This window comes from Giraffa tippelskirchi, chromosome 1 (genome assembly GCF_054371585.1).
Source record: "Giraffa tippelskirchi isolate mGirTip1 chromosome 1, T2T-mGirTip1v1.2.pri, whole genome shotgun sequence".
Taxonomy (NCBI): Eukaryota; Metazoa; Chordata; class Mammalia; order Artiodactyla; family Giraffidae; genus Giraffa; species Giraffa tippelskirchi.
Window position 1 is genome coordinate 197,076,142 of NC_137275.1, and position 27,334 is coordinate 197,103,475.

The 27,334-nt window shown below is 44.6% G+C and overlaps 1 protein-coding gene across 16 annotated transcripts in view; it reads left to right on the top strand.

The window, feature by feature from the left end:
- Positions 1-27,334, top strand: part of DAPK1 (death associated protein kinase 1) — a 217,711-nt gene that overhangs the window by 91,191 nt on the left and 99,186 nt on the right. For 15 of the 16 annotated variants that reach the window (XR_014062818.1, XM_081522267.1, XM_081522339.1 and 12 more), the window contains one exon: positions 19,755-19,976. Coding sequence is in view for 14 of the 16 variants with exons in the window: in XM_081522267.1 (XP_081378393.1) it covers positions 19,755-19,976 (222 nt within the window). In the remaining 2 variants the exon portion in view is untranslated. Of the gene's footprint in view, positions 1-13,532; positions 13,687-19,754; positions 19,977-27,334 lie in introns of those variants that run through there. The other variant, XM_081522284.1, reaches the window with a different exon arrangement.

Genomic DNA, 27,334 nt, shown 5'->3' on the forward strand with positions numbered 1-27,334 from the left:
GAAATAGATGTTTTTCTGGAACTCTCTTGCTGTTTCAATGATCCAGTGGATGTTGGCAATTTGATCTCTGGGTCCTCTGCCCTTTCCTCTGCCCAGCTTGAATATCTGGAAGTTCATGGTTCACATACTGTTGAAGCCTGGCTTGGAGAATTTTCAGTATTACTTTGCTAGCATGTGAGATGAGTGAAATTATGTGGTAGTTTGAACATTCTTTGGCATTGCCTTTGGGATTGGAATGAAAACTGACTTTTTCCAGTCCTATGGCCACTGCTGAGTTTTCCAAATTTGCTGGCATATTGAGTGCAGCACTTTCACAGCATCATCTTTTAGGATTTGAAATAGCTCAACTGGAATTCCATCACTTCCACTAGCTTTGTTTGCAGGGATGCTTTCTAAGGCCCACTTGACTTTGCTTTCCAGGATATCTGGCTCTAAGTGGGTGTTCACACCATCGTGGTTATCTGAGTCGTGAAGATCTTTTTTGTACAATTCTTCTGTGTATTCTTGCCACCTCTTGTTAATATCTTCTGCTTCTGTTAGGTCCATACCATTTCTGTCCTTTATCGAGCCCATCTTTGCATGAAATGTTCCCTCGGTATCTCTAATTTTCTGGAAGATAGCTCTGCTGCTGCTGCTGCTAGTCACTTCAGTCGTGGCCGACTCTGTGCGACCCCATAGACGGCAGCCCACCAGGCTCCCCTATCCCTGGGATTCTCCAGGCAAGAACACTGGAGTGGGTTGCCATTTCCTTCTCCAATGCATGAAAGTGAAAAGTGAAAGTGAAGTCGCTCAGTCATGTCCGACTCTTCACGACCCCATAGACAGCAGCCTACCAGACTCCTCCATCCATGGGATTTTCCAGGCAAGAGTACTGGAGTGGGGTGCCATCGCCTTCTCCGGAAGAGATCTCTAGTCTTTCCGATTCGATTGTTTTCCTCTATTTCTTTGCATTGATCACTGATGAAGGCTTTCTTATCTCTCCTTGCTATTCTTTAGAACTCCCCAGCCAAATAGGTTGGGGACCACTATTCTAGTAGCTACCGGTTGCTGAGTCCATCGCTGTCAGATTGACAGGGATAGTGTTATAGCTATATCCCAGGCCTGAAATTTTCCTGTGTTCCCTGTCTTCATGGCAGGTAGATGATTATATTTCACATTTATGTTATTAATAATGGAAGCAAAAACAAAACCAGATCTTTCTCTACTCCCTTCTTATACTTAATTTTTTTTAATGCTTTGTCTGTGCTTTAGAAAATGTTATTTTTCTTGTGCATGATAAATGTTGGTCTTAAATGATCAAAGTCACAATGTTAGCTTGAGACATTTGAGGCTTCTTTGAACTCAGGTAAACTTGAGTTTGGGTAAACTCCAAGAGTTGGTGACGGACAGAGAGGCCTAGTGCGCTGAGATTCATGGGGTCACAAAGAGTCGGACACGACTGAGTGACTGAACTGAAACCTGAGTTAGAAATAGCCTCAAACAGCCTAAGAGTCTTTCCTCCATGGCTGTCCAACAGATGGACCTATAATTGTCCCAGGATGAGGTTGTTTCACAGAATTTGACCATCTAGTCATTCCTGAGGCCATGAAACCAGAAAGACATTAGAATGATATTAGTTAGGGACCCAAAATGTGAAAATTGGCCATTTTTGTTCTTATGCTTTCCTTCTCTTCACCCTGAATATTTTAGTATTTCCTTAGTCCAACTGGTTAGCACCATCCGCATGTCCCAAAGTATTCTGAAGCCAGCAACCTTCATGGGGGATTCACTCAGCAGCCCATGTTCAAGATGGCTTTTCCAGAACATGATGGGAAAAAACTTGCATAAATTATTCCTACTCTTATTTCTCTAATAAGGCGATATATGAGCCCTGATATTTGTCTAAGAGATGTGATGGTTTTAAGCAACCATATACTATAATAGCACAGGTTTTTCCTACTGTATGGAAGTACAGCATTCCTATGAAACTTCCTAAGCTGAAATAACATGAAGTGAAGCATATCCCCTGCTTCCCAAAAGTTCACTTTATATCACTTAGCTTTTATGAAAGACCTACATTAGTACATGTTTTTGCTAACCCCAAGAAATCTAAAGGGTAACAGAAATTTTTGTTTTCATAAAAATATAAATCCTCTGTTTGCCTTTATTCTCTTTTCACACAGCTAGTAAGTGGCAAAGCCAGGATTCAAAAGTAGGCCCTCTCTTCCCAAAGTTCGAGATACATGATGTCATGAAGATTTATCTGTCTAGATACTTATTTTAAGTTTTTATTTTGGAAGACTTGAATGGGCTGTTTCTAAATCCTGCTTAAAAGAATTCTTTCCCTTTTTTGTCATTCCCTCTTAGAGACTGACTTGAACTTATTAGGGATCTTTGGACATAGACACAGGGATTTTGTTCTCAGCTGTGATATCACTTAAATATTTCCAATTATTAGCCTTATATTTGTGTGATAGTATGGACTCTGTAAAACACAGTCACATATTTTTACTTCTTTTGAGTCTTACAGCAGCCCTGTAAGCTATGCATTGTTAATCTCAGTTATGTATGTGTGTGTATGTGTGTTTAATTTCCAAAATGACCATGCTAAGGCTCAGGAAAGGTACTAAAGGATCAGCGTTCCCACTGTTGCTGGATGGGAGAGTGGGGTCAGCTTCCTCCTGGCTGAGCTCTCTTTCCTTCCCACAGTGCATTTCCACTCAGATTATTAATACTCTGTCATTTTGGAGAATTAATCTTAAGGTACAGATGCATAAGTTTCCAGATAGAGTTGAGAGAATTTGATGGCAATATGGAATTTATTTTGAGTTTCAGTCTGGGAAGATCATTAGTATAACAGAGATTCAGAAAATGCATGAAGAAAAAATAGCGTCATAGCATTTCAACTGTACTCAGTAATATGTTTTCTTTCAGTTAAGTGAGGAGTACAGTGCCTTGATCTCTGCAACCTCTAGAAACAGAGCATCTTAAGGTTGGAAGGAATTTAAGAGGCCATCGTCCAGCCTCCCACTCATTCCTGGCAGATGGCCTGATTCCTCTTGACAAGCTTTCAAATAGTGACAGTTCTCATGTCCAGAAGCAAAACCTCCCTATTGTCATGGTCCTCCCCTGACTGCCACCTACTCTGCCAGCATCTTTCCTACCAGGGGCAAGTGCCCAACATGGGGCACAGATTCATTCTGAGAGCAGGCACATTGGAACCACGTGCAGGGTGTGGGCAGTGAGATTACACTGTGCTTGTGTCATGTGTGGTCAGATAGAACCATCATCTGTTTTCTATATGAACTGCTATCCTATAAGGTTGATTTCCTTGAACCTAACTATAGCGATTTCTATTTATTTCTCTTATGAATTTTATTATTAAGCCAGTAGGGATAATGTAGATTCTAGATTCTGTCAGTAAATACTGCCATTACTTTCCATGTTATTTTAAAATGTGGTAAATATGCCTTCATCTGATATACACTGAAAAATATCTTGTCTAGGACAGTGTTAAACTCAAGAGCCTTATGGCCTGCCAAAATCCACCACATGGTGATTCACCATTTCATCTACAAAAATATCACGAAAAATTATGTCAGAGGCCCTGCTAAAATCAAAACATTTTTTTGTCTATAGCATTTCCTATTTTTGCTGTTTTTATAATGTAGTTGGGACAGTGGGAAAGTTCTAGCTGATTATGCTGTTTATTATTTGCTATTTTTAATTCCTCAGATCAATAATTGATTCTCAATGTTTGCTCTGTACTAATAATAAGCTAATTGATCTTAGAGAGGGATCCAATTTGGTCTTCTTTTGAGTATCAATCCAGTACTACTCCTCATAATTTGTCCAACGTTACCAGCAGTGATTTGAGATTGCTTCTGCCACACTGAGGTTTAACTTTCCTATAGATTTGAATTTTTCTTTCTTTTTTTTTTAATTGTCTGGCCAGGCAGTTTTTATCATGTCTTTTCTAAACTCAAGCTTTGGTTACACTTTAGTAGTGTTTCCCCAGTCTTCCCTAAGGGAAGACAACTGGCCTCATATGAAAAAAATGAAAGCACAAGAGAATTTTGCTTCCTACATGTCTTTTATACCATCAATTCTAATCAGCCATCTTTAGCCCCTTTCTCTCCATCTTCTGTTAGGTTTTGAAGGATTTTTTTTTAATCTCAAGTTCTTTTAGGGTTCCTGTTGTATACATACGAACTCATGAGCCTTGCCTTCTCATTTTCCCTTTTTTAAAAATCTCACTTTCTGGAGTTTGCAAATTGCATTGACCTTTCAAGAGCCAATTACAAGTTGATAAATGACTATGAACAGTTCATATTTTAAAAATCTTTAGGTTGTGCTTTGATTAGGGAATTTTCCCAGTCACCTAAAGTTATAGCCTAAAGGCAACTGCTTGGGAAAAGCACTTGGCCTCAAGGAGACTGGGGGAATTCCAAGGACTGTCAATAGCCCTATGAGAACTATAATATGCCTTTGTTTTTCAAATGAATGTACATGATCAAATACACTGATTATACCTTTGACAGTTTCTAAAGCAGGTGGGCCAGTTAGGACCTAGCACAAGGCTGAAGCCTAGTAAACATTGGAGGAAAGTAAATGCACATGGACTGCCCAGGGCCATGAAATTCTTAAAGCAAATGATGAAACATATTGCGTGATATTTTTAAATACCAACAGTTTTTCCATGTCCAGAAGGTCAGTGGAAGCAATCTAAACAGTTAAATGGTCAGCATATAAATTTAGGGAGACACATAAGGTGATTGAATCAACATACTAATTCCAGAATTTTATTGAATGTACCATGTTGTGCTCTTGGCACTCAATAGTGTTAATCTTTAGGAAGAATCCTATATACATGTGTGATATAAACAACATTTTACAAGCTAATGTATTGGTAGATCACTATGAAGAGGATTAAAATTCAGACTCTATAAGCTGATTCTTCTAGTTTTACTTCTGTGTGGTTCTAAGCGTAGCTAGTGGTGTATCTTTCATAGACTCCTAACAGATCAGAGTAGCTGGAAAAACAGATTCTACTTCTGTGCCATTCACTTGCCTGTTAAGTGGAAAGTCCATTCCAAACTGTGTACTGGGCTTCGGAGTACACAGCTACGGCTTTTTAGAGTTCGCTGTCACCACGAAGCCACCCAGCCACACGTGAATCCAGCTACCTTCTCTTCTTGAGTTGCTCTCGAACCCCCAGAAGTCAGTCCCTCGACTGGAAGTGGCCTAAGCAGGTGGCCTGGAGTATTGCATGTAACCTCTGGAGCACCTGCCTAGGGGTCATGGGTGTGTTTATTCCTGTTGGATTGTTCGCTGCTCCAGGCCTGTAGTCGTGTTTCCTTTGTGTCTCATTACCTGCCTGCAGGTTCTGGATCTTGCAACCAAGTAGCCTGGCCCAGGTGTCTCCTTGTAACTGCACATAAGTACTTGGTTTTGATCCAAGCGGCAAAACAGTGAAGACCCTCAGGGGAGGAGTTCTGACAGCCTCACTCAGCTCTGCAGAGTCCAAGGCCATCAGTGGGGCAGGGTGGGGGTTGCACAGACCCTCAGTGCCCCCCACTGCAGATGAGGAAGTGGGGGAGGTTTTCTCACCTGCTCCTCTACAGGGGCTGTTCCAGAGGTCAGAAGTCAGAATGCCCCCTCCCCCACCCCCTTGCCTGCTAGAAATATAGGTTTCCAGCAGACAAAGCTGAAGGCCCCTGCGCATGCTCACTCTGAGATCCCCCTGAATGTAGGTTCCACATTTTCTTGGGAAAAGATGTCACAAAACGGCCACGGGGTTTGAAGCCCCTGCTTCAGGAAGCATCGTGTTCATGAGTGTGAAGTGTGAATTAGTTTTCATTTTCTTTAATGTTTGACCTAAGACCTGATAAGTGACACCTGCTCCTCAGAAGTCTCCCTTCCTGGGAGAAGTAACGTCATCCATGTGTCCGGGCTCCCGGATGGGGTATTTACGGCCCTCCCAGTCTCCAGCGATAAGTTTTGTGTTTGCTCTGGTTCGGGGCTCCGGGGTGAGGTCAGCCCACATGGCAGGCTTCCAGAGAGTTCTGCTTCCACTGAGGGAATACTCAGCCTTCCCGGCTGCTCTGGTTTCTCTCTAACTTATCATCTTTCAGTTTTATCTGCGTGGCTCTCTTTCTGGGTAACTCCAGCAGTGAATTTCCCTGCCAGCCTCTCCTTGCCTGGCCTGAAGTGACCCCCTCAGTCCTCTGCCTGTTTTCTCTGCTCCCCAGACTTCCTCTGGGAGGTGAGTCCCCTCCTGACTCAGAGCCAAGGTGACAGATCTGTAGACCCCATGGGAGAGGGCTTGGCCAAGAGCACTGCGAAAAGGACTCCTCCTGGCTAGGCTGACGGCCAGACAACCACTGGCTGTCCCAGAGAAGGCAAACCCTCAAGAAGCCGCTGCCTCAGTTTGTATTCAGTCTCCAGAGCTGGACAGGCCCGTGAGCAGTGTCTCCACAGCACATCCGTCTATGGCTGCACCAAGAGCCACATCACAACAGCATATCTGAATTTCTTGCAGATCACTCAAGTCCAAACTCTTCACCAGTACAGACCTGACTTCCTGGGATAAGACAGAGCTGATTCTCAAAGCAGGACAGAGGGTCCCAAACCTGCTCATGAAAACACATAGGCAAATAGTATTTCTAGCTAAAAACTGAGAGGGAAGACATGAAGCTAGTCAGACATATTTGTTCAGTACCTGGAATACTCCAGAACTGGGTAGACTGCCTGGTGGGGGATGGTGGGGATCATCCTACAGTTTCTATAAATTACATTTAATCTACGCAATTCAATGTAGTGTTTGCACAGTTACAACCTGTACCCATCAGATGGCCAAACTGGTCCTTTCTCAATACCTTGAGCCCATTCCCTCATCTAGAAGCTCAGCACTTGGAAGGAATCTGCCTTTCTCTTTGGCTGAGGCATGAGGAACTTCAGCTTAATTCCTTGACTTCTGTCTCCCTGTGAAGATATATGAACCTGCTGCTCCCTTTTTCAGCCTTTTCCCCAAGAGCTGCTTGCTGAGTTGAGAACAGATTGTACCTTGTGGCCCAGTTACCTTGAGCCCAGTAATAGCTGGAGGGGATTGCATGACAAAATCTGGAGGATCAAATAATAGGATTAGCCTGGGGAGTAGTTTGCTGAGGTTGGAGTGACCAAACAAGGGACAGACCCCTCTGAGTCTCAATGGGATATCCTGAGGGTCTCCTGCAACTCTGGCTGTCTGGGGCAGGAGGCCCCAATCTCCAGTCCCCTGACATGGTCACCATTCATTAAATGTGCAAGTTTCTCCTGACATGACACCCTCTCTTTGTAAAGGCACTTGATTCTCCATAAAACTGGACCTACAGGGCAATCCTGGTTCCCGTGTGGGACTTACTATTTGGGAAAAACATTTGGAATGTTGTTTGTTTTGTCTGGTCCACTGGAGCATCATTTGGATTGTATTAAATGACACTTTTCCAATACTCATTTTCTTCTTTCCTTTTTCCTTTTCACTTTAAATGAAATGATACGAATGAACTTATTTACCAAACAGATACAGACTCAGACTTAGAGAATAAATTTATGGTTGCCAGGTAGGGAGGATGGGGGAAGAGATGGTTAGGGAGTTTGGGATTGACATATTCACACTGCTTTATTTAAAACAGATAACCAACAAGGACCTACTCTACTCAATGTTATGTGGCAGCCTGAATGGGATGGGAGTTTAGGGGAGAATGGTTACATGTATATGTATGACTGAGTCCCTTTGCTGCCCACCTGAGACTGTCGTAACATTGTTAATTGGCTGTGCTTGTGTGCGTGCATGCTCAGTCACTTCAGTCATGTCCAACTCTTTGTGACCCCATGGACTGTACCCCTCCAGGCTCCTCTGTCCATGGGATTCTCCAGGCAAGAAGACTGGAGTGGGTTGCCATTTCCTCCTCCAGGGAACATTTCTGACCCAAGGATCGAACCCACGTCTCTTACAGCTTCTGCATTGGCAGGCGAATTCTTTACCACTGAGCACCTGGGAAACCCTGTTAATTGGAAGCCCTGCTATACTCCAATATAAAGTAAAAAGTTAAAAGAAACAAGCAAACAGTCATCAGGCACCAAGTTTGCTCTCTGCCTAGCCCTGAGTTCGGTACCAGGGGTGGTGCTGAGCAGAGTGGATAAAGTCTCCCCCAGCCCTCAGCTCCAGCAGAACTTCACCTGCTTGGCATACTTCATCACGCAGTACTCACAGCTCTGTCATATAGAAATATTAACTTATAAAGTCTTGTAAATCCCCGTGGGTTGTAGGTTCCTTAAGAACCTACAGACCGGATCTGAATCAGGCCGAATGATTAGGTACAGCAATGAGTAAGGCAAACCAAAGGATGGCTCCCAGAACAAAATGGTTTTCTCTAGGCTCCTGCAAATCAAGTGCTGGGGGAGGCCATTCAGGACTCACTTTGAGGGCTCCTTCCCACCACGACACTCTTCTCAGGGGTGGTGCTGTTGGTCCAGGAGCTCCAGAGGAACTCCAGGAGCTCCAGAGCTCACCTGGAATCATCATAAAGCAGATATCCCTGTCTTCTGCCTCATCTCCCACTCTCCACACCTACTCAGCCTGTTCTCAGTTGCCACAGAAAATACCCAACCCGACTGATCATGCAAAAGAAAAGGGAAACACCAGATTCCCTAGTCTCTGGTGGTGCCGAGCGTCTGTCAGGATGAAGACCACTGTGCATCTGCGTGCCTCCTGTGAGCAGCCCAGACCAGCAGCCAGAAGGAGGCAGGGAGCCCCAGGCCCAGGGTGGCAGGTGGCCTCCTCTTCCAGGCCTGACAAAGTTGATCCCTCTCCCTTCTAAAGGGCCAGAGCCCCGAAAGGATCTGAATCTCTGTGAACACCTCCATCAAGCTCTGCACTCAGCTCCCCCAGGCCTCTGAGCAGCATCGTGCCTTAGGAAACACCTCTAAATGCAGCTCTGGGTTCAAAAGGAAAGGGAACTGCTGTCTGCAGACTCAGTCCCAGCTCTTAAGAATATAACTATTAACTGGAAGAGAAGACCAAAGCAAACTCTCCCAAGAAAACTGGATTTCACAACCAAGAAAAAAAAAAATTATGGTTAACAACACCCTCCAACCCGCTAAAATGCTGAATTCCGTGCCCCCTTGGAGATAGAGGGCCGGGTCTGGTGAGTTCTCCATATAGAGGCCTGTTGTGTCTCTGTTTACCCGGTTTTCCCTAAATGTGCTTCACCATGAAACTTTCCCCATGAAAAAAATTTTAAAAAGAGTAGCCTCTTTTTAAAAAAAAAATTTAAATAATTGATGTACAATATTGTGTTAATTTCTGTTGTATAGCAGAGTGACTCAATTATACATATATGTATGCACACTCTTTCATATTCTTTTCCATTATGGTTTATCACGGGATATTGAATATAGTTCCCTGTGCTAGACAGTAGAACCTTGTTATTTATCCATCCTGTGTATCATAGTTTCCATCTGCTAATCCCAAACATGAGCTCCAGAGAACCTACTTTGGGAAATGATTTTCCAGGTGGAGCTCAGACCTTCCCCCTCCAAAGAGGTATCCTGGGGACATGTCAGGTGAACAGAGATAACCACTGTTCTCTTTCTCATCTTCCTTATTTCTGGGTCTTCACCAGCTCTGGTTTGCTAGTTCCTTAATTATAAGGAGGCTGCTCCAGCCACCTGATACTCTGTGTATTTGGTTTCTCTGACCCGCTGGCAGCCCCACACTTTTATGGAAAGCCAGACCCGTCCCTGCCCTGCCTTAGGTCCTGGGTCTTGCCCCGTTCTCCTGGGTGGCTTCTCTGTGTCCTATCTTCTGGGAGGATGCTCCCCCTAAGAGGTCCGTCTCTGATCTGAGCTCCCCTGCCCAGTCTGTAGCTCCCCCTTAGGCAGCACTTACGTTCTGCAGCGCACTCCTGATTCGCGTGTTGTCCTGGTTCCCGGGGTGACATGCTGCTGTTTATCCTCTTGGCAAACTCTTCTCCCCGTCAGTGTCCTGGCAACCTGCTGTTTGCTCACTGGTGGGGGAACTCTTGTTCTCTAGATCACGTGACATTTTAACTGACCCATGGTGGTAGTTCAAAATAATTTTTGGAGGATTGTTTGTTTTTAATAATAATAATAGTAATAAATCCCCAACTTTGTTTCTTTGTAAAAAAAAAAAAAAAAAAAGTGGTTTCTCTTCCTGTCACACATAGCTTTCCAAAAGGCAGAAAGAGAGCAGTTCCAAGTGTGGGCTGCAGCACGGAAGTGTTCCAGGAACTCAGACTTGGTGCTGAAGTACCAGGTTCCCATACTGGGTCATCATCTGCTGAAGTCTGCAGAGCTGGTGGGTTGGAATGGAAGGGGAAGCTTCCACTGAACGAGGACCAAGTGCTTCCTCATCACCAGAGACCTCTACAGGTGATGTCCCTAGGGGTAGGCCCTGGGCGGCTGCACCAGTCAGGATGGAGATTCGTAGCCATACGTTTACTGGATCTTGCTGGAGAGTTTGGCAACTCCCTGGTGGCTCAGCTGGTAAAGAATCTGCCTGCAATGTGGGAAACCCAATTTCAATCCCTGGGTCAGGAAGATCCCGTGGAGAAGGGAATGGCTACCCACTCCAGTATTCTTGCCTGGAGAATCCCATGGACAGAGGAGCCTTGCGGGCTACAGTCCATGGAATCGCAAATAGTCGGACACGTCTGAGCGGCTGGACGCTTTGGGTCTTGTGCATTTCCCAGAGGGGAGGACCTGCTTCCCCAGAGAGACTGGGAAAGGTACGTTGGGGATGAGTACAGCTTAGCCAGAAATCTGCAGAGGCATTTTAGTGTGATCTTTGGGTTTTGTTGTCATCGGTTTTGGGTTTTGGCACAGAGGTCCCTCGTAAATGATGTAGCACTTCCCTTAAAAGAGGGCGACTTGCTCCAAGATGAGAAGCAGAGAACTTGAAAAGTGAGCCCATACCTGCTGATGTAACAAGGGGGCTGTTTGTGTGGGCCCCACCCCCACCCTGGGGGGCTGACTGCGTGCAAAATGGTCCGGACACTCTCGCTCCTGTCCCTGGCTCTTCCTTTAGGCTTGCCAGAGACACCGGTCACCTTCTGTCCCCTCACCTTGTGTATTGAATCTTTTCTTCACATAGCTTCTGGGATCATCTGTTTTAAAAAAAAATTTTTTTTTTAGTAGCTGTGCCACCTATCCATTGTTGTGAAACAAACACCCCAAAACTTGGTAGCTTGAAACAACATTTCTTTATGAACATATGCTTCTGTGAGTGTTCTTGCTTGGGGTCTCTCTCACATGGTGGCACTGAGATGTCGGCTGGGGATGGAAGCCACCTGAAGACTCACCTGGCTGACTTTTTAGAGCTGCTCTCCACTCAGCGGGAGCTATTGATGGGAACATGTCCACCTGGCTTCTCCCAGCATGGTGGCTGGGTTCCCAGAGGAAGCTAGCTCTCAAGAGTGTGCATGCTGACAACCTAGGCAGAAGCCCCAGAGTCACGCTGCCACGTTCTAATGGTCAGACAAAGCTCAGATTCCAAGGGACAGGGGTGGTGGGAAAGGCAGGGCCACACCAAGCAAAAGCATGAGCGATGGAAGATACAGCTGAGGTCATCTTTGCAAAATGCAGTCTGCTTCCCATCACCTGCATGCATTAGTGCTCAGTCACTTCAGTTGTGTCTGACTCTTTGTGACCCTATGGACTGTAGCCTGCCAGGCTCTTCTGTCCTTGGGATTCCCCAGGCAAGAATATTGGAGTGGGTTGCCATGTGTTCTTTCAGGGGATTTTCCCCACCCAGCAGTCAAACCCATTTCTCTTACATCTCCTGCATTGGCAGGCGGATTCTTTACTGCTGATCTACCAGGGAAGCCCTCCCATCACCTACCTACAGGCTAAAAATTCAGCATACAAAGCCACACAGTCCTTTATGGACCAACTGCGGAAAATCACACAGGTCCCATCCAAAATGAAAATAGTTTTGTTGAGTCCTAATGAGGGGAAAAATGTAGAGACTTAACACTTAGATTTCAAAGATGTTGTAAAGAAAACTGCCAAGAAGAAATTAGGTGCTGCTTTTCAGCCTCTGAAATACCACTCTCTTGGCTTCTTTGAGTGAGTGAGTAGCCTTTCCCTTCTCCAGGGGATCTTCCCAACCCAGGGATTGAACCCAGGTCTCCCACATTGCAAGTGGATTGGTTACCAGCTGAGCCACCAGGGAAGCCCAAGAATACTGGAGTGGGTAGCCTATCCCTTCTCCAGGGGATCTTCTCAACCCAGGAATCAAACCAGGGTCTCCTGCATTGCAGGCAGATTCGTTACCAACTGAGCTATCAGGGAAGCCTCTTGGCTTCTTTAAAAAGTATGAAACTGAGGCAATGTGCTAACTTTCATCCTTTTCATGTGCTTGAATGCTGTACTCACATGCATGACTTCATTTCATGTTGCCATTGCTGTTATACAGACGAGGAAACCAAGGCTCAGCCAACTCCCTGCTTTCCCACGTTGTTAGCAGGGTTGCGGCTGGCATTGCTCCATTCTGGGCAGGACCCTGGCTGTGAGGATTCCTCACTTCCCCACCACCACTTCCTCTTCTGTCAAGAATACCAGGCAGGCTCTTTCATGCCTCCCTGCCCTGGGTCATGCTCTTCTTCCTGTTGGAAGCCATCCCTCCAACACACAGTTTCTTCCTCTTTTGGCTGGAGCCCAGACTTCAGGACACAGCTTGGATCTCCTGACCCATCCTCTTCCCTGAAGTGGTCCCAAGTGGCCATGTCCTTTCTGTGGCCCTTCCCACCTTACAGGGTTACAAGCTTCTCTCTCCCTTACTCTATAAGCTCTTTGGGGTTTTTATCGCCTGCCACAAATGTGAATTATTATCAAATGTGAACTCATCCTTGCACAATCTTTTCTGTCACCTCACCTCTTATTTAAGACCTGTAATTCCTGTATTCTAGCAGGATTTGAGCCTATGCCACTCTCAGCACGCAACTCTTCAAGAAAAATGTGTTTAATTGCTCGGTCATGTCTGACTCTTTGTGACCCCATGGACTATAGCCTGCCAGGCTCCTCACCAGCACTAACATTTTACCAGGAGCTTGATATATGAATTCAAAAGTAAAAATTATTTTGTGTTAATTAAAAAACATATTGCAAATCTTGGAAGGAGGGGAGAGATGGAACTAATTATAGACATATAGACACAAATGTTTCATCAGTTGCATGTAATCCTTGTATGCTGACCTTTCTCAGTGTTAGCGTCTTGCTTCCTAAGCATACACATAAACAGGGTTTTCCTTTCGTGGCAGAGCCCCCGTGAGCATGTAAAAGCCGTGGTTTTAGTTAATTAAACACTGTTTGAATTTTCAGTGGACAAGAGGAAGCTCCATTGCCCCAACTTACTTGACCACAAGGCCCCTCTCTTTGCCTCCCCCTTACAAAACTTTCCTGAATGATGTTCCAGTCCTGTCTGTGACTTCACAGGAGGTGGCTTGTATCTCAGTCAGAATGGACACAAGCCCAGTATAGCAACTGTGCTCATTGAATAGATCTTTGGAGGCAAATGCACTTGGGTTTGGCTCGAGTTCTCGGTTATGCAACTTACTTGCTGAGTGATTTGGCGTGATTTTTAAAAATCTCTCTGAGGCTTGGTTTTCTCGTTGGTAGAAGAGATGGTGATAATGTGAATTTCAGGTAAAATGCCTGGCATAGCATCTTGTATAAAGCTCATTGAATGACTGCCAGGGTACTGTTTAAATTAGATATATTAATAAATAAGACAAGGAAATCAGGTTGGAAATTAGATTGTTTTTGTTTAGTTGCTCAGTCGTGTCCAAGTCTTTTGAGACCCCATGGACTGTAGCCCGCCAGGCTCCTCTGTCTGTGGGATTTCCCAGGCAAGAATACTGGAGTGGGTTGCCATTTCCTCCAGGGGATCTTCCCGACCCAGGGATTGAACCCACGTCTCCTACATTGGCAGGTGAATTCCTTACCACTGAGCCACCAGGAAAGCCTCTGAAATTAGATTAGGTTATTTTATTGAAGCTTTGGTCCTTTTAGCCAAAGTTTTTTCTTTTTAATGAAATTCGTGATTATGTTTGAAACACTTTTTTTTTTTTTAGTAGATAACTCTTATAAAGCAGGAATGGCTCTTGTCTTTATATGCATCTGACCACTGGTGTTTGGTTAATAAACATTACCTTAAATGGAAAGTTTTCATTTGAAAATGAGTGTGGCTGTCTGTACCTAATGTAATAAACTGTCAGTGATTAGATGACAGAGAATGTTATGAAAAAAAAAAAAATGACACACGGTCAGTGCTCATCGTGGTCATCAATGTTCTATAAATTCATCACAATGACTTAGAGGATACTGAACCAGTGGTCCTGGAGGAAATACAGAGTTAGGATCCTGTGAGCTGGTCACATTTTTACCAATAGATCAACACATAACCTTGCTTGTTGTGTTTCTGTTTAAAGGCACCTTATTATATGTATATAGTAGATGCACTAATGTTGATCTCATGGCCAACAGCACTATATCTCATGCCAAACATGGCTTATCTAACACGTGTTTTCTCTGTAAGGCACACCATAGCCTCCATGCTTAATGAACACTGGACAGCACTTCAATACCATGCTTGGGGGCCATTATAAATATGAAATCATGAACAAAAAGCACAAAATGCAAAATGAAACAGAAAACATGGCACTGAACAGACTATGAAAAGGACACTGTTTACAGTGTGAGAGCTGAAACAAGGAGGCAGAGCGTGCCCTTAACCGAGCTCAGCTGGGAACATGCATGTCTGACCATGTCTGGTCATTTGTGGTCAAATCCACAAATGACCACAAAAGTACTATGAGTATTAAGTTTTTTAGATTACAAATAAAATTGTAAGGAGTAAGTGAATTTGCAAATAAAGATCCCGGAGAAAATAAGGATTGCCTGTACTCTGTCTTGTCAAGTTTAAATGTTTCTGTTTTCTAGTAAGGAAGCTACCTTCCCCATCAACTGCCTGTGTGGGCATCAGTCACTGAGGCGCCTCGTGTGTTTGTCACAGGACGGGGGCTGGAGTGACAGCCAGTCCCCTAGGTGGGCAGCAGTGGTGGCCTGGCTTCTCTGTGTGTGTTTGCTCTCCTCCTACCCTGGAAGCTGCATCAGGAAGGGAAGGTTGGGAGCAGCAGTTAAGCAACAGTCCAATGGGAACTAGGTCTCGCAAAGCAAATCACTGTGTTTGAGACAAGTTTCTTCTCCGAGGAGTCTGTCCTCAGCCTGCTAATCTCCCTGAGGAGGTGACCCTGTGGAAATGCCCGACAAGCATCACCGAGTCACACCAAGCTCCTCGCCTTGGGCATCCAGTGCAGTTCAGCTGGGACTCCATTCCTTCTTGGGTGCTGGGCGCAGCTGTGGGGAGCAGGAGTCCTGAGCAGTTCTGTCCATCTGGGTGGGGCGAGGACAGGATGCTGTGTTAGAAGGCTGGAGCCAGCCTCCAGATTTAGCAATAGTTTTATACTTTTCCACCAAGTACAGCCCTGTTCTTTGTGTTCTGTTTTACTTTTCCTTTCAGGGCTCTCTTCCCCCAGGCAGTCATGAGAGGGGACATTTAGGGGTTTATACTGCAGTGCTTTGAGGTTTAAGGAACTGAGCTGTTAACAATAATGCCAATTGTGAAAGATAATAGCTCACGGTTATTAAGGATTTTACTGTTGACGGGTACTATTCTAACCACTTGCCGAGTATTAGCTTAATTTAATCCTGCTCCCTCCATCCCAACAACCTTCCCAAGCAAGCACTATATTGTACCCACTTTACAGATGAAGAAAATGAGACAGAGTGGTTAAGTATTAACAATAAGTAAGCCCACAGGTATACACAGCTATTAGGCATTGGAACCAAGACTCAGATACAGTCAGTCTGTGCCCATCGTCGCTCCATGGTTCTATGGAATTATAGTGAGGCAGCTTCAGTTTAGCACCTCTGGTTTTTGGTAGTGGTGCTTAGTTGCTAAGTCTCTTGCGACCCTGTGGACTATAGCCCATCAGGCTCCTCTGTCCATGGGATTTCCCAAGCAAAAATAGTGGAGTGGGTTGCCATTTCCTTCTCCAGAGGATCTTCCCAACCCAGGGATTGAACCCAGGTCTCTTGCATTGCAGGCATATTCTTTACTGACTGAGCCACCAGGGAAGCCCATGATTTTTCGGTTATAGATTCAGAATTCAAGAATTCTGCATTGTGCATGGGCTCCTGGAGGGGCTGTGCACCCAGGGCTTTGGGATAGAAGATGCACCAACAGCCCTTGGTCCTGAAGGGATTATGGTCTTAGGAGGGGCAGAAATGGGCAAGAAATAGGAAATAGCAAGTGCCACAGAGGGGTATGAGGTGCCCTGTGGACTCGGGGATGCAGCACTCATTGGAACAAAGGAATGGGGAGGCAGATTGTTGAAGAGTGGGTGATAAGTAAGGAAAAGTGTCTTTAAAGAGGCAGCATTAAGATAGATCTAAAAAGTGTTTCCCCAAATTGTTCTACACCCTCGTCTGACATCCTGCAGCCAAAGTTAGCTCAGATGCTAGCATGCTGCCATGGGGGGCACTAGAGTCACATTTTCTCCTGTGCGGGGGCCTCTCCCACCTTCAGACCACTCATGAGGGGACCCTGAAGTGTGAGCGAGGGGTCAATGGTTTGGTAAGGGAATGGGTTCCAGATGTTTGGCTGCAAACCTGGGTGACACGGTTGTCTTAGATGTGTGCACACACTCTTGGCCTCGACACACAGGATGTTCAGAACCATACTTGAACTCAGCCTTAGGGTTGGGAACCTGATGCTCTCACTTCCCATAATTGAAAGCATCGAATGTGAACATGGAACATTTGGCTGTGAACATCTTTGAGTTTAGGATTGTGTTTAAATACTCTGTGGCTCTCCTGATGATTTTTCCCCCCTTTGGCTCTTTGCTTTTGTTTTTTTAAAGCAATGTGATTCATGTCACCGAGGTTGCCTTAAGTCTGCCTGACAAGTGGCTGTGACTGCCAGATGCATGCACGGGCCCAACTCCTAGAAGCATGTATTGCTGTGGGTTGGAGGTCCTCGGCTGGGCTGGGTCCTGGCACCCCTTGAGAGTGCTTAGTGGGGAAGTGGTACTGTATTTTTGAGGAGAGGGGTTACAAGCACCACTTCACTGGCTTCTGGAAAGCTAACGTTGTTTTGTATTCAGGCTGTTTTTCCTCTTTTCTCCATAAGCCCCATCTCTGCAGCCCACCCTCCAACCCCTACCAAAGGGAAAGCCCAGTGTTCCACTCCCCAAGGAAAGCAGACAATGATTGTAATAAAATCATAACATTTCCCATGGCTCTTTAAGGTTGTGAGCTTACAGGCAGTAGGTGCTAGTGTTCCAGTGTGATTTATTCTTCAGTGTCTCTGCTGTCCTGCTGACCGGGGAAAGAAAGTATTAATAACCTTTCATGCCAAAAAATTGACACCGCTATAAAAATAAGTCTTCACTATGTGTTTTTATCTTCATGGGCCTCCCACTGCCAAAGTAAATGAGTAACATTTTAATGTATCCATTCTTTAATATCAAAATATTAGCCTTAATTTGATTTTTCTGTCTTCCTTTTGTCTTCACCTGAGGAGAATAAAGCTAGCAAAAAATAACTGTGATAATTCTCCACATAGCAGTTCCCCAGCAGGTGCCAAGAAATGTGCCCATCCTGTGATGGCCGGATTGGCCCTTGGCACTAAGGTGCTAGGAAGGAAGTGAGGGTGCCAGCACTGACATAGGAAGCACCTTTCCATTGTGTTTCACTTAACTTTAAGGGTATGCTACTTGCTTCTCCCCTGCTTACATGGTCACTTTACTATTTTGTGTCAAGCTCTGTTATTGTATTCTTTTACTGCAAAGCGTTGGACACGACTTAGCAACAGTATATGAGTAGGAGGCTCTGCTGTCAAATTTAGGATGCTTTCCTCTGCAAGAAATAAAAAACCCAAACCAAACTGGCTTTAGCAGTAAAGGGAATTTTATTGGCTTGTGTTGCTGAAAAGTCTAAAGGCAGACGACTTCAGGCTAGGGTTGATCCAGCCACTCCACAGGGTTACCACAGACCTGTTTTCTTTCCGTTGACCAGTTGTGCCTCTGCTTTAAATCAGGAGTGGTCCCAAGATGACTGGCAGCAGCTTGGGGAGGAGGGGGGGGTCAAAGTGTCTTAACAAAAATCTTTGTCTTCACATTCTCCCAAAAAAGAATATAGTGCACAAATTGATTAGTCTAGGTCACATGAACCATATCTATGGTTGGTGGTGGACTTGGCCTTTCAGAACCAAAACACCCTGGAGGTAGATACTTTGGGAAGGGAATACGAGAGAGGTGATACTGAAGAAGCAGCCAACAAATGTCTAGTGTATATGACTTATCAGTGCCTGAAGATTGAACAAAATATATACAGGCAGACTCAGACATTGCAGGTTCAGTTCCAGACCATGTCAATAAAGCAGAGATTGCAATAAAGTGAGTAAAAAATAACTACATAAAAAAATTTCACACTATATTGCAGTGTCTTAGATGTGCAATAGCATTATAGCTAAAAAAAAAAAAAAAGCAATATAGATACCTTAATTAGAAAATGTTTTATTGCAAAAAATTGCTAACCATCATCTGAGCCTTCAGCAAGTTGTAATCTTTTTTCAGGGGTAACATCAAAGATCATTGATCACAAACTACTGTAACAAATGTAATAATCATGAAAAAGTTTGAAATACTGCAGAGACATGTGAGCAAATGCTGTTGGAAAAAATGGAGCAAATAGGTTTGCTCAATACTAGATTGCTACAGATATTCAAATTGTAAAAAATATCTGTGAAGCACATAAAGTGAAGCCCAATAAAATGAGGTATACTTGTATTTTTGTTGTTGTTGATGTGTTTCGATTAATAAGTATTTGTGCTTCCCTAGTGGCTCAGACAGTAAAGAATCAGCCTGCAATGCAGGCTGGGTCAATCCCTGGGTCAGGAAGGTCTCCTGGAGAAGGAAATGGCAACCCACTCCAGTATTCTTGCCTGGAGAATCCCATGGACAAAGGAGCCTGGTGGGCTACAGTCCATAGGGTCGCACAGAGTCAGACACGACTGAAGCGACTTAGTACGTGCTAGAAATACATCACTGAAGGCAGGACCCTGTATATTTTCTGCCCCCAACCCCTTGGTCCCAACCCCTTGCTTTCCTAGAATACAGGACAAGAACAAGGAAGTGAGGCCCAAAGGGAGGGAGCCCTATCCTGTGGCCCCTGAATCTGAAATGGGAGAGAAGGAGGAGAACAGAGAAATGGAGGTGTTATTACCCATTTAATATATATATATAAAATGTGATTCAAGAAAAGAAACTTATACTCTTTGCAGCATTGTTCATAAAGAAAGAGGCTTAAATTAATGGAGCCAAAATAGAAGAAAAATTTGTCTACTGAATTTATTAATTTCCCGCAATTTGGACTTCCTTATTTGCAATCCTATTGTTCCCCCCAACCCCACCCCGTGGGACTACATTCTTGCCCAAACCTGGGTTTTAGTGAACAGTAAGGAACATAGATCCCCTGGAGGAGGGCATGGTGACCCACGCCAGTATTCTTCCTGTAGAATCCCATGGCCAGAGGAGACTGGCGGGCTACAGTCCATGGGGTTGCAAAGAGTGGGACACGACTGAGGGACTAAGCACAGCACACAAAGAAGATATAAATGACCCGGGACCTCTTCTCCCTTCTCTCTGCAGTGGGCAGTTTGCAGTCGTGAAGAAATGCCGTGAGAAAAGCACCGGTCTACAGTATGCCGCCAAATTCATCAAGAAAAGGAGGACCAAATCCAGCCGGCGGGGCGTGAGCCGCGAGGACATTGAGCGGGAGGTCAGCATCCTGAAGGAGATCCAGCACCCCAACGTCATCACCCTGCACGAGGTTTACGAGAACAAGACGGACGTCATCCTGATCCTGGAACTGTGAGTGCTGTGCTGGGGCGGGGGACGGGCACTGCCGGCTCCCAGCTCCCAGCAGCCGGACAGCACAGCCACCAGCCTGGAGCCTCCTCTGGGACAACTCGGCTTGGCTGAGTTTGAGAACTGGGGTGTGCAGTCTGCCCTGAGGCCCAGTTGCAGTTGTCTGGAGTAGGTCTGCAGTAGCTTCCACCCATGTGGTCGTACTTGGTTTGCCAGTGGGTCCCCAGTCTTGAGTTCTTCCTTGTTTGTCATGAGATCGTCTGTGTTCTAAGTTTCATGCTAAGCTTTAGGCATATGCTCTTCACCTCTCACACTGTTCCTCTGCCTTCCCTCTGTTTTCCTACTTCTCTTTTTCTCTTCTCTTTTTTTTATATACTTTTAATTTATTTATTTTTTGGCTGTGCCACACAGCATGCAGGATCTTAGTTCCCCGACCAGGAACCCATGCCCCCTGCAGTGGAAGCATGGAGTCTTCACCACTAGACAGCCAGGGAAATTTTCTTTCTCTCTTCTCTTTCCTTCTGTCTTATACACACCTCATTTTTAACTGTTGAAACTGTCGACACTCATTATATGAAAGGGTGAGATTGAAGCAGGATCACTCAGGGGTGATTACAGGACTTGTTTTTAAAGCGTTCTGCTGATTTTCTCAGGCACACCCTGTCCATCGGATGTTATTGTGGGAAACTGACTAGTGCGTTGTTCTATGATGTGTCCCAGTCCCTGGCCCCCTGCCTGAGGGCCCCGCTCCCTGTGATGAGTCCAGCAACCAACATGGGCTGCGGGGAGAGGAGAGGAAGTCATCCAAGAACATGCAGCTGGGAGTGTCTCTGGCTGGTTTGGGTGGAGGACACACATTATTACCCTGAGGGCCGAGGGAGGGATGGGTGGAGCAATCCTGGGTGGTTCTTGGTGATGACTGGCCCCACCTGTTTCCTGGAGCCTCTGAAATTCAGATGTACCCTTTTGCCAGCCCAGCAGTTTGCCAGCCCAGCAGCTCCCCCTTATTTGCAGATCTCTCAGGACTAAGAGGTGATTTTGAGACCAGAGAAGATGGAAGTGAGGGGAGGTATACAGAGGGCTTGGCACCTCACTGTGGGGACCTGTGCTTTGCAGTCACAAGGGCCTGGGATGCCCACTGCTTCTTGTCTCATCACTGGGATCTGAGCCCGTTCCTTTATGCATCTGAACAGGAACCTTGTTAACTATAAATTGGGATCAATTAATACCTCAGAAGGGTTTTGAGGAGATATGTGAGATGAGAATATAAACATGGCTAGCAAAGTGTTTGGCTCATTTGTTGTCATTGTTCAGTCACTCAGTCGTGTCCGACTCTTTGCAACCCCATGGACTGCAGCGCACCGGCCTCCCTGTCTTTCACCACCTCCCAGAGTTTGCTCAAACTCATGTCCATTGAGTCAGTGATGCCATCCAACCATTTCGTCCTGTATCACACCCTTCTCCGGCCCTCGATCTTGCCCAGCATCAGGGTTTTTCCAGTGAGTCAGTTCTTAGCATCAGGTGGCCAAAGTACTGGAGCTTCAGCTTCAGCATCAGTCCTTGCAGTGAATATTCAGGGTTGATTTCCTTTAGGATTGACTGGTTTGATCTCCTTGCTGTCTCAAGAGTCTTCTCCATGGATGTGTTTAATACATGTTTCTGGGAAGTTCTCAGCCTCTGCACTAGTGACATATTGGGCTGCATAATCATTCAGGGGACTGTCCTGTGCATTGTCGGATGTTTAGCAACATCTCTGGCTTCTACCCACCAGAGAGCATCCTCTCCCCTAGCTGTCACAACTAAAAATACCTCCAGATGTTACCATATGTCCCCTGGGTACAGACTCTTCCCCCCTCCCCCACTGAGAACCACAGCATTAAAGGAAGAGCAGGATTCTAAGAGCACAGAGGATTAGGGAGCTGCTCCAGGTTCAGCAGAAAAAAGAGAGGAATCAGAGTGTAATCTTTCCTGTGACTTTATATGATGATTTGAAAACTAGACAGACCCGAGATCAAAATCCAGAGCAAATCCTTTCCCATATATGGGCTGTACTGTGCTTAGTCGTTCAGTCGTGTCCAACTCTTTGCAACCCTATGGACTGTAGCGCCTCCTTCTATAGGGATTCTCCAGGCAAGAATACTGGAGTGGGTTGCCATGCCCTCCTCCAGGTAATCTTCCCAACCCAGGGATTGAACCCAGGTCTCCTGTGTTGCAGACGGATTCTTTACCATCTGAGCCACGAGGTAAGCCTAAGAACAATGGAGTGGGTAGCCTATCCCTTCTCCAGGAGAACTTCCCGACCCAGGAATTGAACCAGGGTCTCCTGCATTGCAGGCAGATTCTTTACCAGCTGAGCAACCCAGGAAGCCCTTATCATATATCTCTAAACCTAAATTTTCTCCTTTAAGGCTGTTGTCAGAGTCCATGAATGCAAAGTTCCTGGGAAAGAAATTATATAGATCACAACTGTTTTGCCGTTTCAAAGAATTACCAGGTCATGCCTGGTAACTCAGCCTGCCCAGGTGGCTCAGCGGTAAAGACTCTGCCCCCCAATGCAGGAGCCACAGAAGACATGGGTTTAATCCTTGGGTCGAGAAGATCGCTTGGAGAAGGAAATGGCAACCCGCTCCAGTATTCTTGCCTGGGAAATCCCATGGACAGAGGAGCCTAGCAAGCGATAGTCCATGGGGTGGCAAAAGAGTCAGACATGACTGAGCGACTGGGCATGCCTGCATGCCTAGTAACTCAAGAATGTCATTTGCTCCCTTTGTATATCAGAATGTACAAATGATGGTGAGGCGTTACTGCTACCTGTGTGTGTATATTCTGAGTTCAACTTCTGTTGACTGACTCCCAATTCATAGAAATTTTCCATTAGATGCATTTATCCTTTGCATAAAGTAGATGACATGCAATTTCTTTAGCCACTTGTTTTAAAATTATTATACAGTAAATTTGGTGTTGGAGGAGAGTTGTATAATTCTATGAAAGGTAACACATGTGTAGATTTGTATAACCACCTCCCAAAGCAGGATTCAGAATACTCCGTTTGCCCCGAAAATGCCCTTGTACTCACCCCTTAGAGTCACATCCTCCGTCCACTCCATTCCCTCTGGTGGTCACTGAGCCATTCTCTATCACTATAGTTTTGTGTTTTCAAAAATTATTTGAGTAGACCTATATTCAATCTTTTGAGACCAGCATCTTTCACTCAACATAATGCTTATGAGATTCAGGCATGAGTCAGTTTTTCATTTTTAATCCTGAATAGTATTCCATTGTATGCTGTTTTTTAATCTGTTCACCCATTAAATGACATTTGGGTTGTTTCTAGTATTTGGTGATCATGCATAAAGCTACTGTAAATATTCACATACAAATGTGTTGTGTGGATGTAAGTTTTCATTTATTTGGGGTAAATACAATGGAGTGGGATTTCTGGGTCATGTGATGGGTACATTTAACTCTATAAGAAATTGCCAAACTTTTTTCTAAAGTGGCTGCACCAGTTTACAGCCTTTCCAGCAATGGGTTGGAGTTCTAGTTGTTCCATCAGCCCTTTGTCAATATCTGTTTCTAATTGTAGCCATTCAGTCAGGTGCACAGTGGTACACAGCTCTACATAGTTTATTGTGCAGTGATCTTGCATATTGCATAGGAGCCTGGAATGTTAGGTCCATGAATCAAGGCAAATTGGAAGTGGTCAAACAGGAAATGGCAAGAGTGAACGTCAACATTTTAGGAATCAGCAAACTGAAATGGACTGGAATGGGTGAATTTAACTCAGATTACCATTATAACTACTACTGTGGGCAAGAATCCCTAGAAGAAATGAAGTAACCATCATAGTCAACAAAACAGTATGAAATGCAGTGCTTGGATGCAATGTCAAAAATGACTGAGTGATCTCTGTTCGTTTCCAAGGCAAACCATTCAATATCATGGTAATCCAAGTCTATGCCCCATCCAGTAATGCTGAAGAAGCTGAAGTTGAACGGTTCTGTGAAGACCTACAAGACCTTCTAGAATTAACACCCCCAAAAAAATGTCCTTTTCATTATACGGGACTGGAATGCAAAAGTAGGAAGTCAAGAAACACCTGGAGTAACAGGCAAGTTTGGCTTTGGAGTACAGAATGAAGCAGGGCAAAGGCTAATAGAGTTTTGCCAAGAGAACACACTGATCATAGCAACCACTTTTTCAACAACGCAAGAGAAGACTCTCCACATGGACATCACCAGATGGTCAATATCAAAATCAGATTGATTATATTCTTTGCAGCCAAAGATGGAGAAGCTCTATACAGTCAGCAAAAACAAGACCGGGAGCTGACTGTGGCTCAGATCACAAACTCCTTATTGCCAAATTCAGTCTTAAATTGAAGAAAGTAGGGAAAACCACTAGACCATTCAGGTATGACTAAATCAAATCCCTTATGATTATACAGTAGAAGTAAGAAATAGATTTAAGGGACTAGATCTGATAGACAGATTCCCTGTGGACTATGGACAGGGATCAAGACCATACCCAAGAAAAAGAAATACAAAAAGGCAAAATGGCTGTCTGAGGAGGCCTTACAAATAGCTGAGAAAAGAAAAGAACTGAAGAGCAAAGGAGAAAAGGAAAGATATACCCATTTGAATGCAGAGTTCAAAAAAATAGCAAGGAAAGATAAGAAAGGCTTCCTCAGTGATCAGTGCAAAGAAATAGAGGAAAACAATAGAATGGGAAGGACTAGAGATCTCTTCAGGAAAATTAGAGATGCCAAGAGAACATTTCATGCAAAGATGGGCATAATAAAGGACAGAAGTAGTATGGACCTAACCAAAGCAGAAGAGATTAGGAAGAGGTGTCAAGAATACTCAGAAGAACTAGACAGAAGAGATCTTTACCACCCAGATAATCATGGTGGTATGATCACTCACCTAGAGCCAGACATCCTGAAATGTGAAGTCAAGTGGACCTGAGAAAGCATCACTACGAACAAAGCTAGTGGAGGTGATGGAATTCCAGTTGAGCTATTTCAAATCATAAAAGATGATGCTGTGAAAGTGCTGCACTCAATATGTCAGCAAATTTGGAAAACTTGGCAGTGGCCACAGGACTGGTAAAGGTCAGTTTTCATTCCAATCCCAAAGAAAGGCAATGCCAAAGGATGCTCAAACTACCACACAATTGCACTCATCTCACACACTAGTAAAGTAATGCTCAAAATTCTCCAAGCCAGGCTTCAGCAATGCATGAACCGTGAACTTCCAGATGTTCCAGCTGGTTTTAGAAAAGGCAGAGGAACCAGAGATCAAATTGCCAACATCCGCTGGATCATCAAAAAAGCAAGAGAGTTCCAGAAAAACATCTATTTCTGCTTTATTGACTATGCCAAATACTTTGACTGTGTGGATCACAATAAACTGTGGAAAATTCTTAAAGAGATGGGAATACCAGACCACCTCACCTGCCTCCTGAGAAATCTGTATGCAGGTCAGGAAGCAACAGTTAGAACTGGACATGGAATAACAGACTAGTTCCAAATAGGAAAAGGAGTACGTCAAGGCTGTATATTGTCACCCTGCTTATTTAACTTCTATGCAGAGTACATCATGAGAAACACTGGGCTGGATGAAGCACAAGCTGGAATCAAGATTGCTGGGAGAAATATCAATAACCTCAGATATGCAGATGACACCACCCTTACGGCAGAAATCGAAGAAGAACTAAAGAGCCTCTTGATGAAAGTGAGAGGAGAGTGAAAAAGTTGGCTTAAAGCTCAACGTTCAGAAAACTAAGATCATGGCATCTGGTCCCATCACTTCATGGCAAATAGATGGGGAAACAGTGGCAGACTTCATTTTGGGGAGGCTCCAAAATCACTGCAGATGGTGACTGTAGCCATGAAATTAAAAGACTCTTGCTCCTTGAAAGAAAATTTATGACCAACCTAGACAGCATATTAAAAAACGGAGACATTACTTTACCAACAAAGGTCTGTCTAGTCAAGGCTATGGTTTTTCCAGTAGTCATGTATGGATGTGAGAGTTGGACTGTAAAGAAGGCTGAGCACCAAAGAATTGATGCTTTTGAACTGTGGTGTTAGAGAAGACTCTTAAGAGTCCCTTGAACAGCAAGGAGATCCAACCAGTCCATCCTAAAGGAAATCAGTCCTGTATTCATTGGAAGGACTGCTGCTGAAACTGGAACTCCAATACTTTGGCCACCTGATGCAAAGACCTGACTCCTTTGAAAAGACCCTGATGCTGGGAAAGGTTGAAGGCAGGAGAAAAAGGGGACAACAGAGGAAGAGATGGTTGGATGGCATCACCAATTCAATGGACATGAGTTTGAGAATACTCCAGGAGTTGGTGATGGACAGGGAAGCCTGGCGTGCTGCAGTCCATGGGGTCGCAAAGAGTTGAACACAACTGACTGAACTGAACTGAACTGATCTTGAATAAAAATTGCCTGAGCTTACAAAGAGCAGCTATTAGGTGGAAAGGGCAGGAGAGGCTCAGGAGATAGCCTCTTCTCCACAAAGTCAGACACATGTTTGTCTTCCCTGGGTATTTGTTCCTCACAGATTTGAAAATCCCTGTGAGGTGACTGTCTTTGCCTTTTCACCCATAGGGCATGTCGGGAGCCATGATGATTACATTTATGTGTCAACTGACTGGGCCACAGAGTGTCCCAAGAGTTGGTTAAACATTATTCTGGATTGTGTCTTGAGGGTGTTTCTGGATGAGGTTAACATTTGAATTGTAGACTGAGTAAAGCAGACTGCCTCCCCATTGAGGGTGGGCCTCATCTAATCAGTTGAGGGTTTGCATGGAGCAAAAAGGCTGACTTTACTCTGAATAAAAGGGAGTTCCTCTTACCTGACAGCCCTTTAGCAGGTACATTGCTTTTTCCTGCCTTCACACTGAAACTAACACACTGGCTCTCCTGGGTCACCATCTACGTCCAGCCAACTCAACTTGCAGGTCTCGGGACTTGTCAGCCCATGATGGCATGAGCCAGTTCCTTAAAATACATCTCTTTCTCCCTTTACATATGTACATCCTATTGGTTCTGTGTTTCTGGAGAACCCTGACTAACACAGTGATACCAAGGACTAAGGAGAGAAAGTGCACTCTTGTTTTCACATCACAAGTCTCTCCCCTTTTGTATATGTATTTGTTTTGCCATAAAGAAATGTTTTAACTTTTAATACACTATTCAAAATATTAGGTCTTTCTGAGTGAGTCATCTTTGCCTTTGCGAAAATCATGCTTGTTGTAAATTCTTACAGTTTTAAAGAACATTAGTCATCAGTGACATATTCCATCTTCTCTTTCCTTTCTTAAGGGTGCTGGGATGCAGTGGTAGTT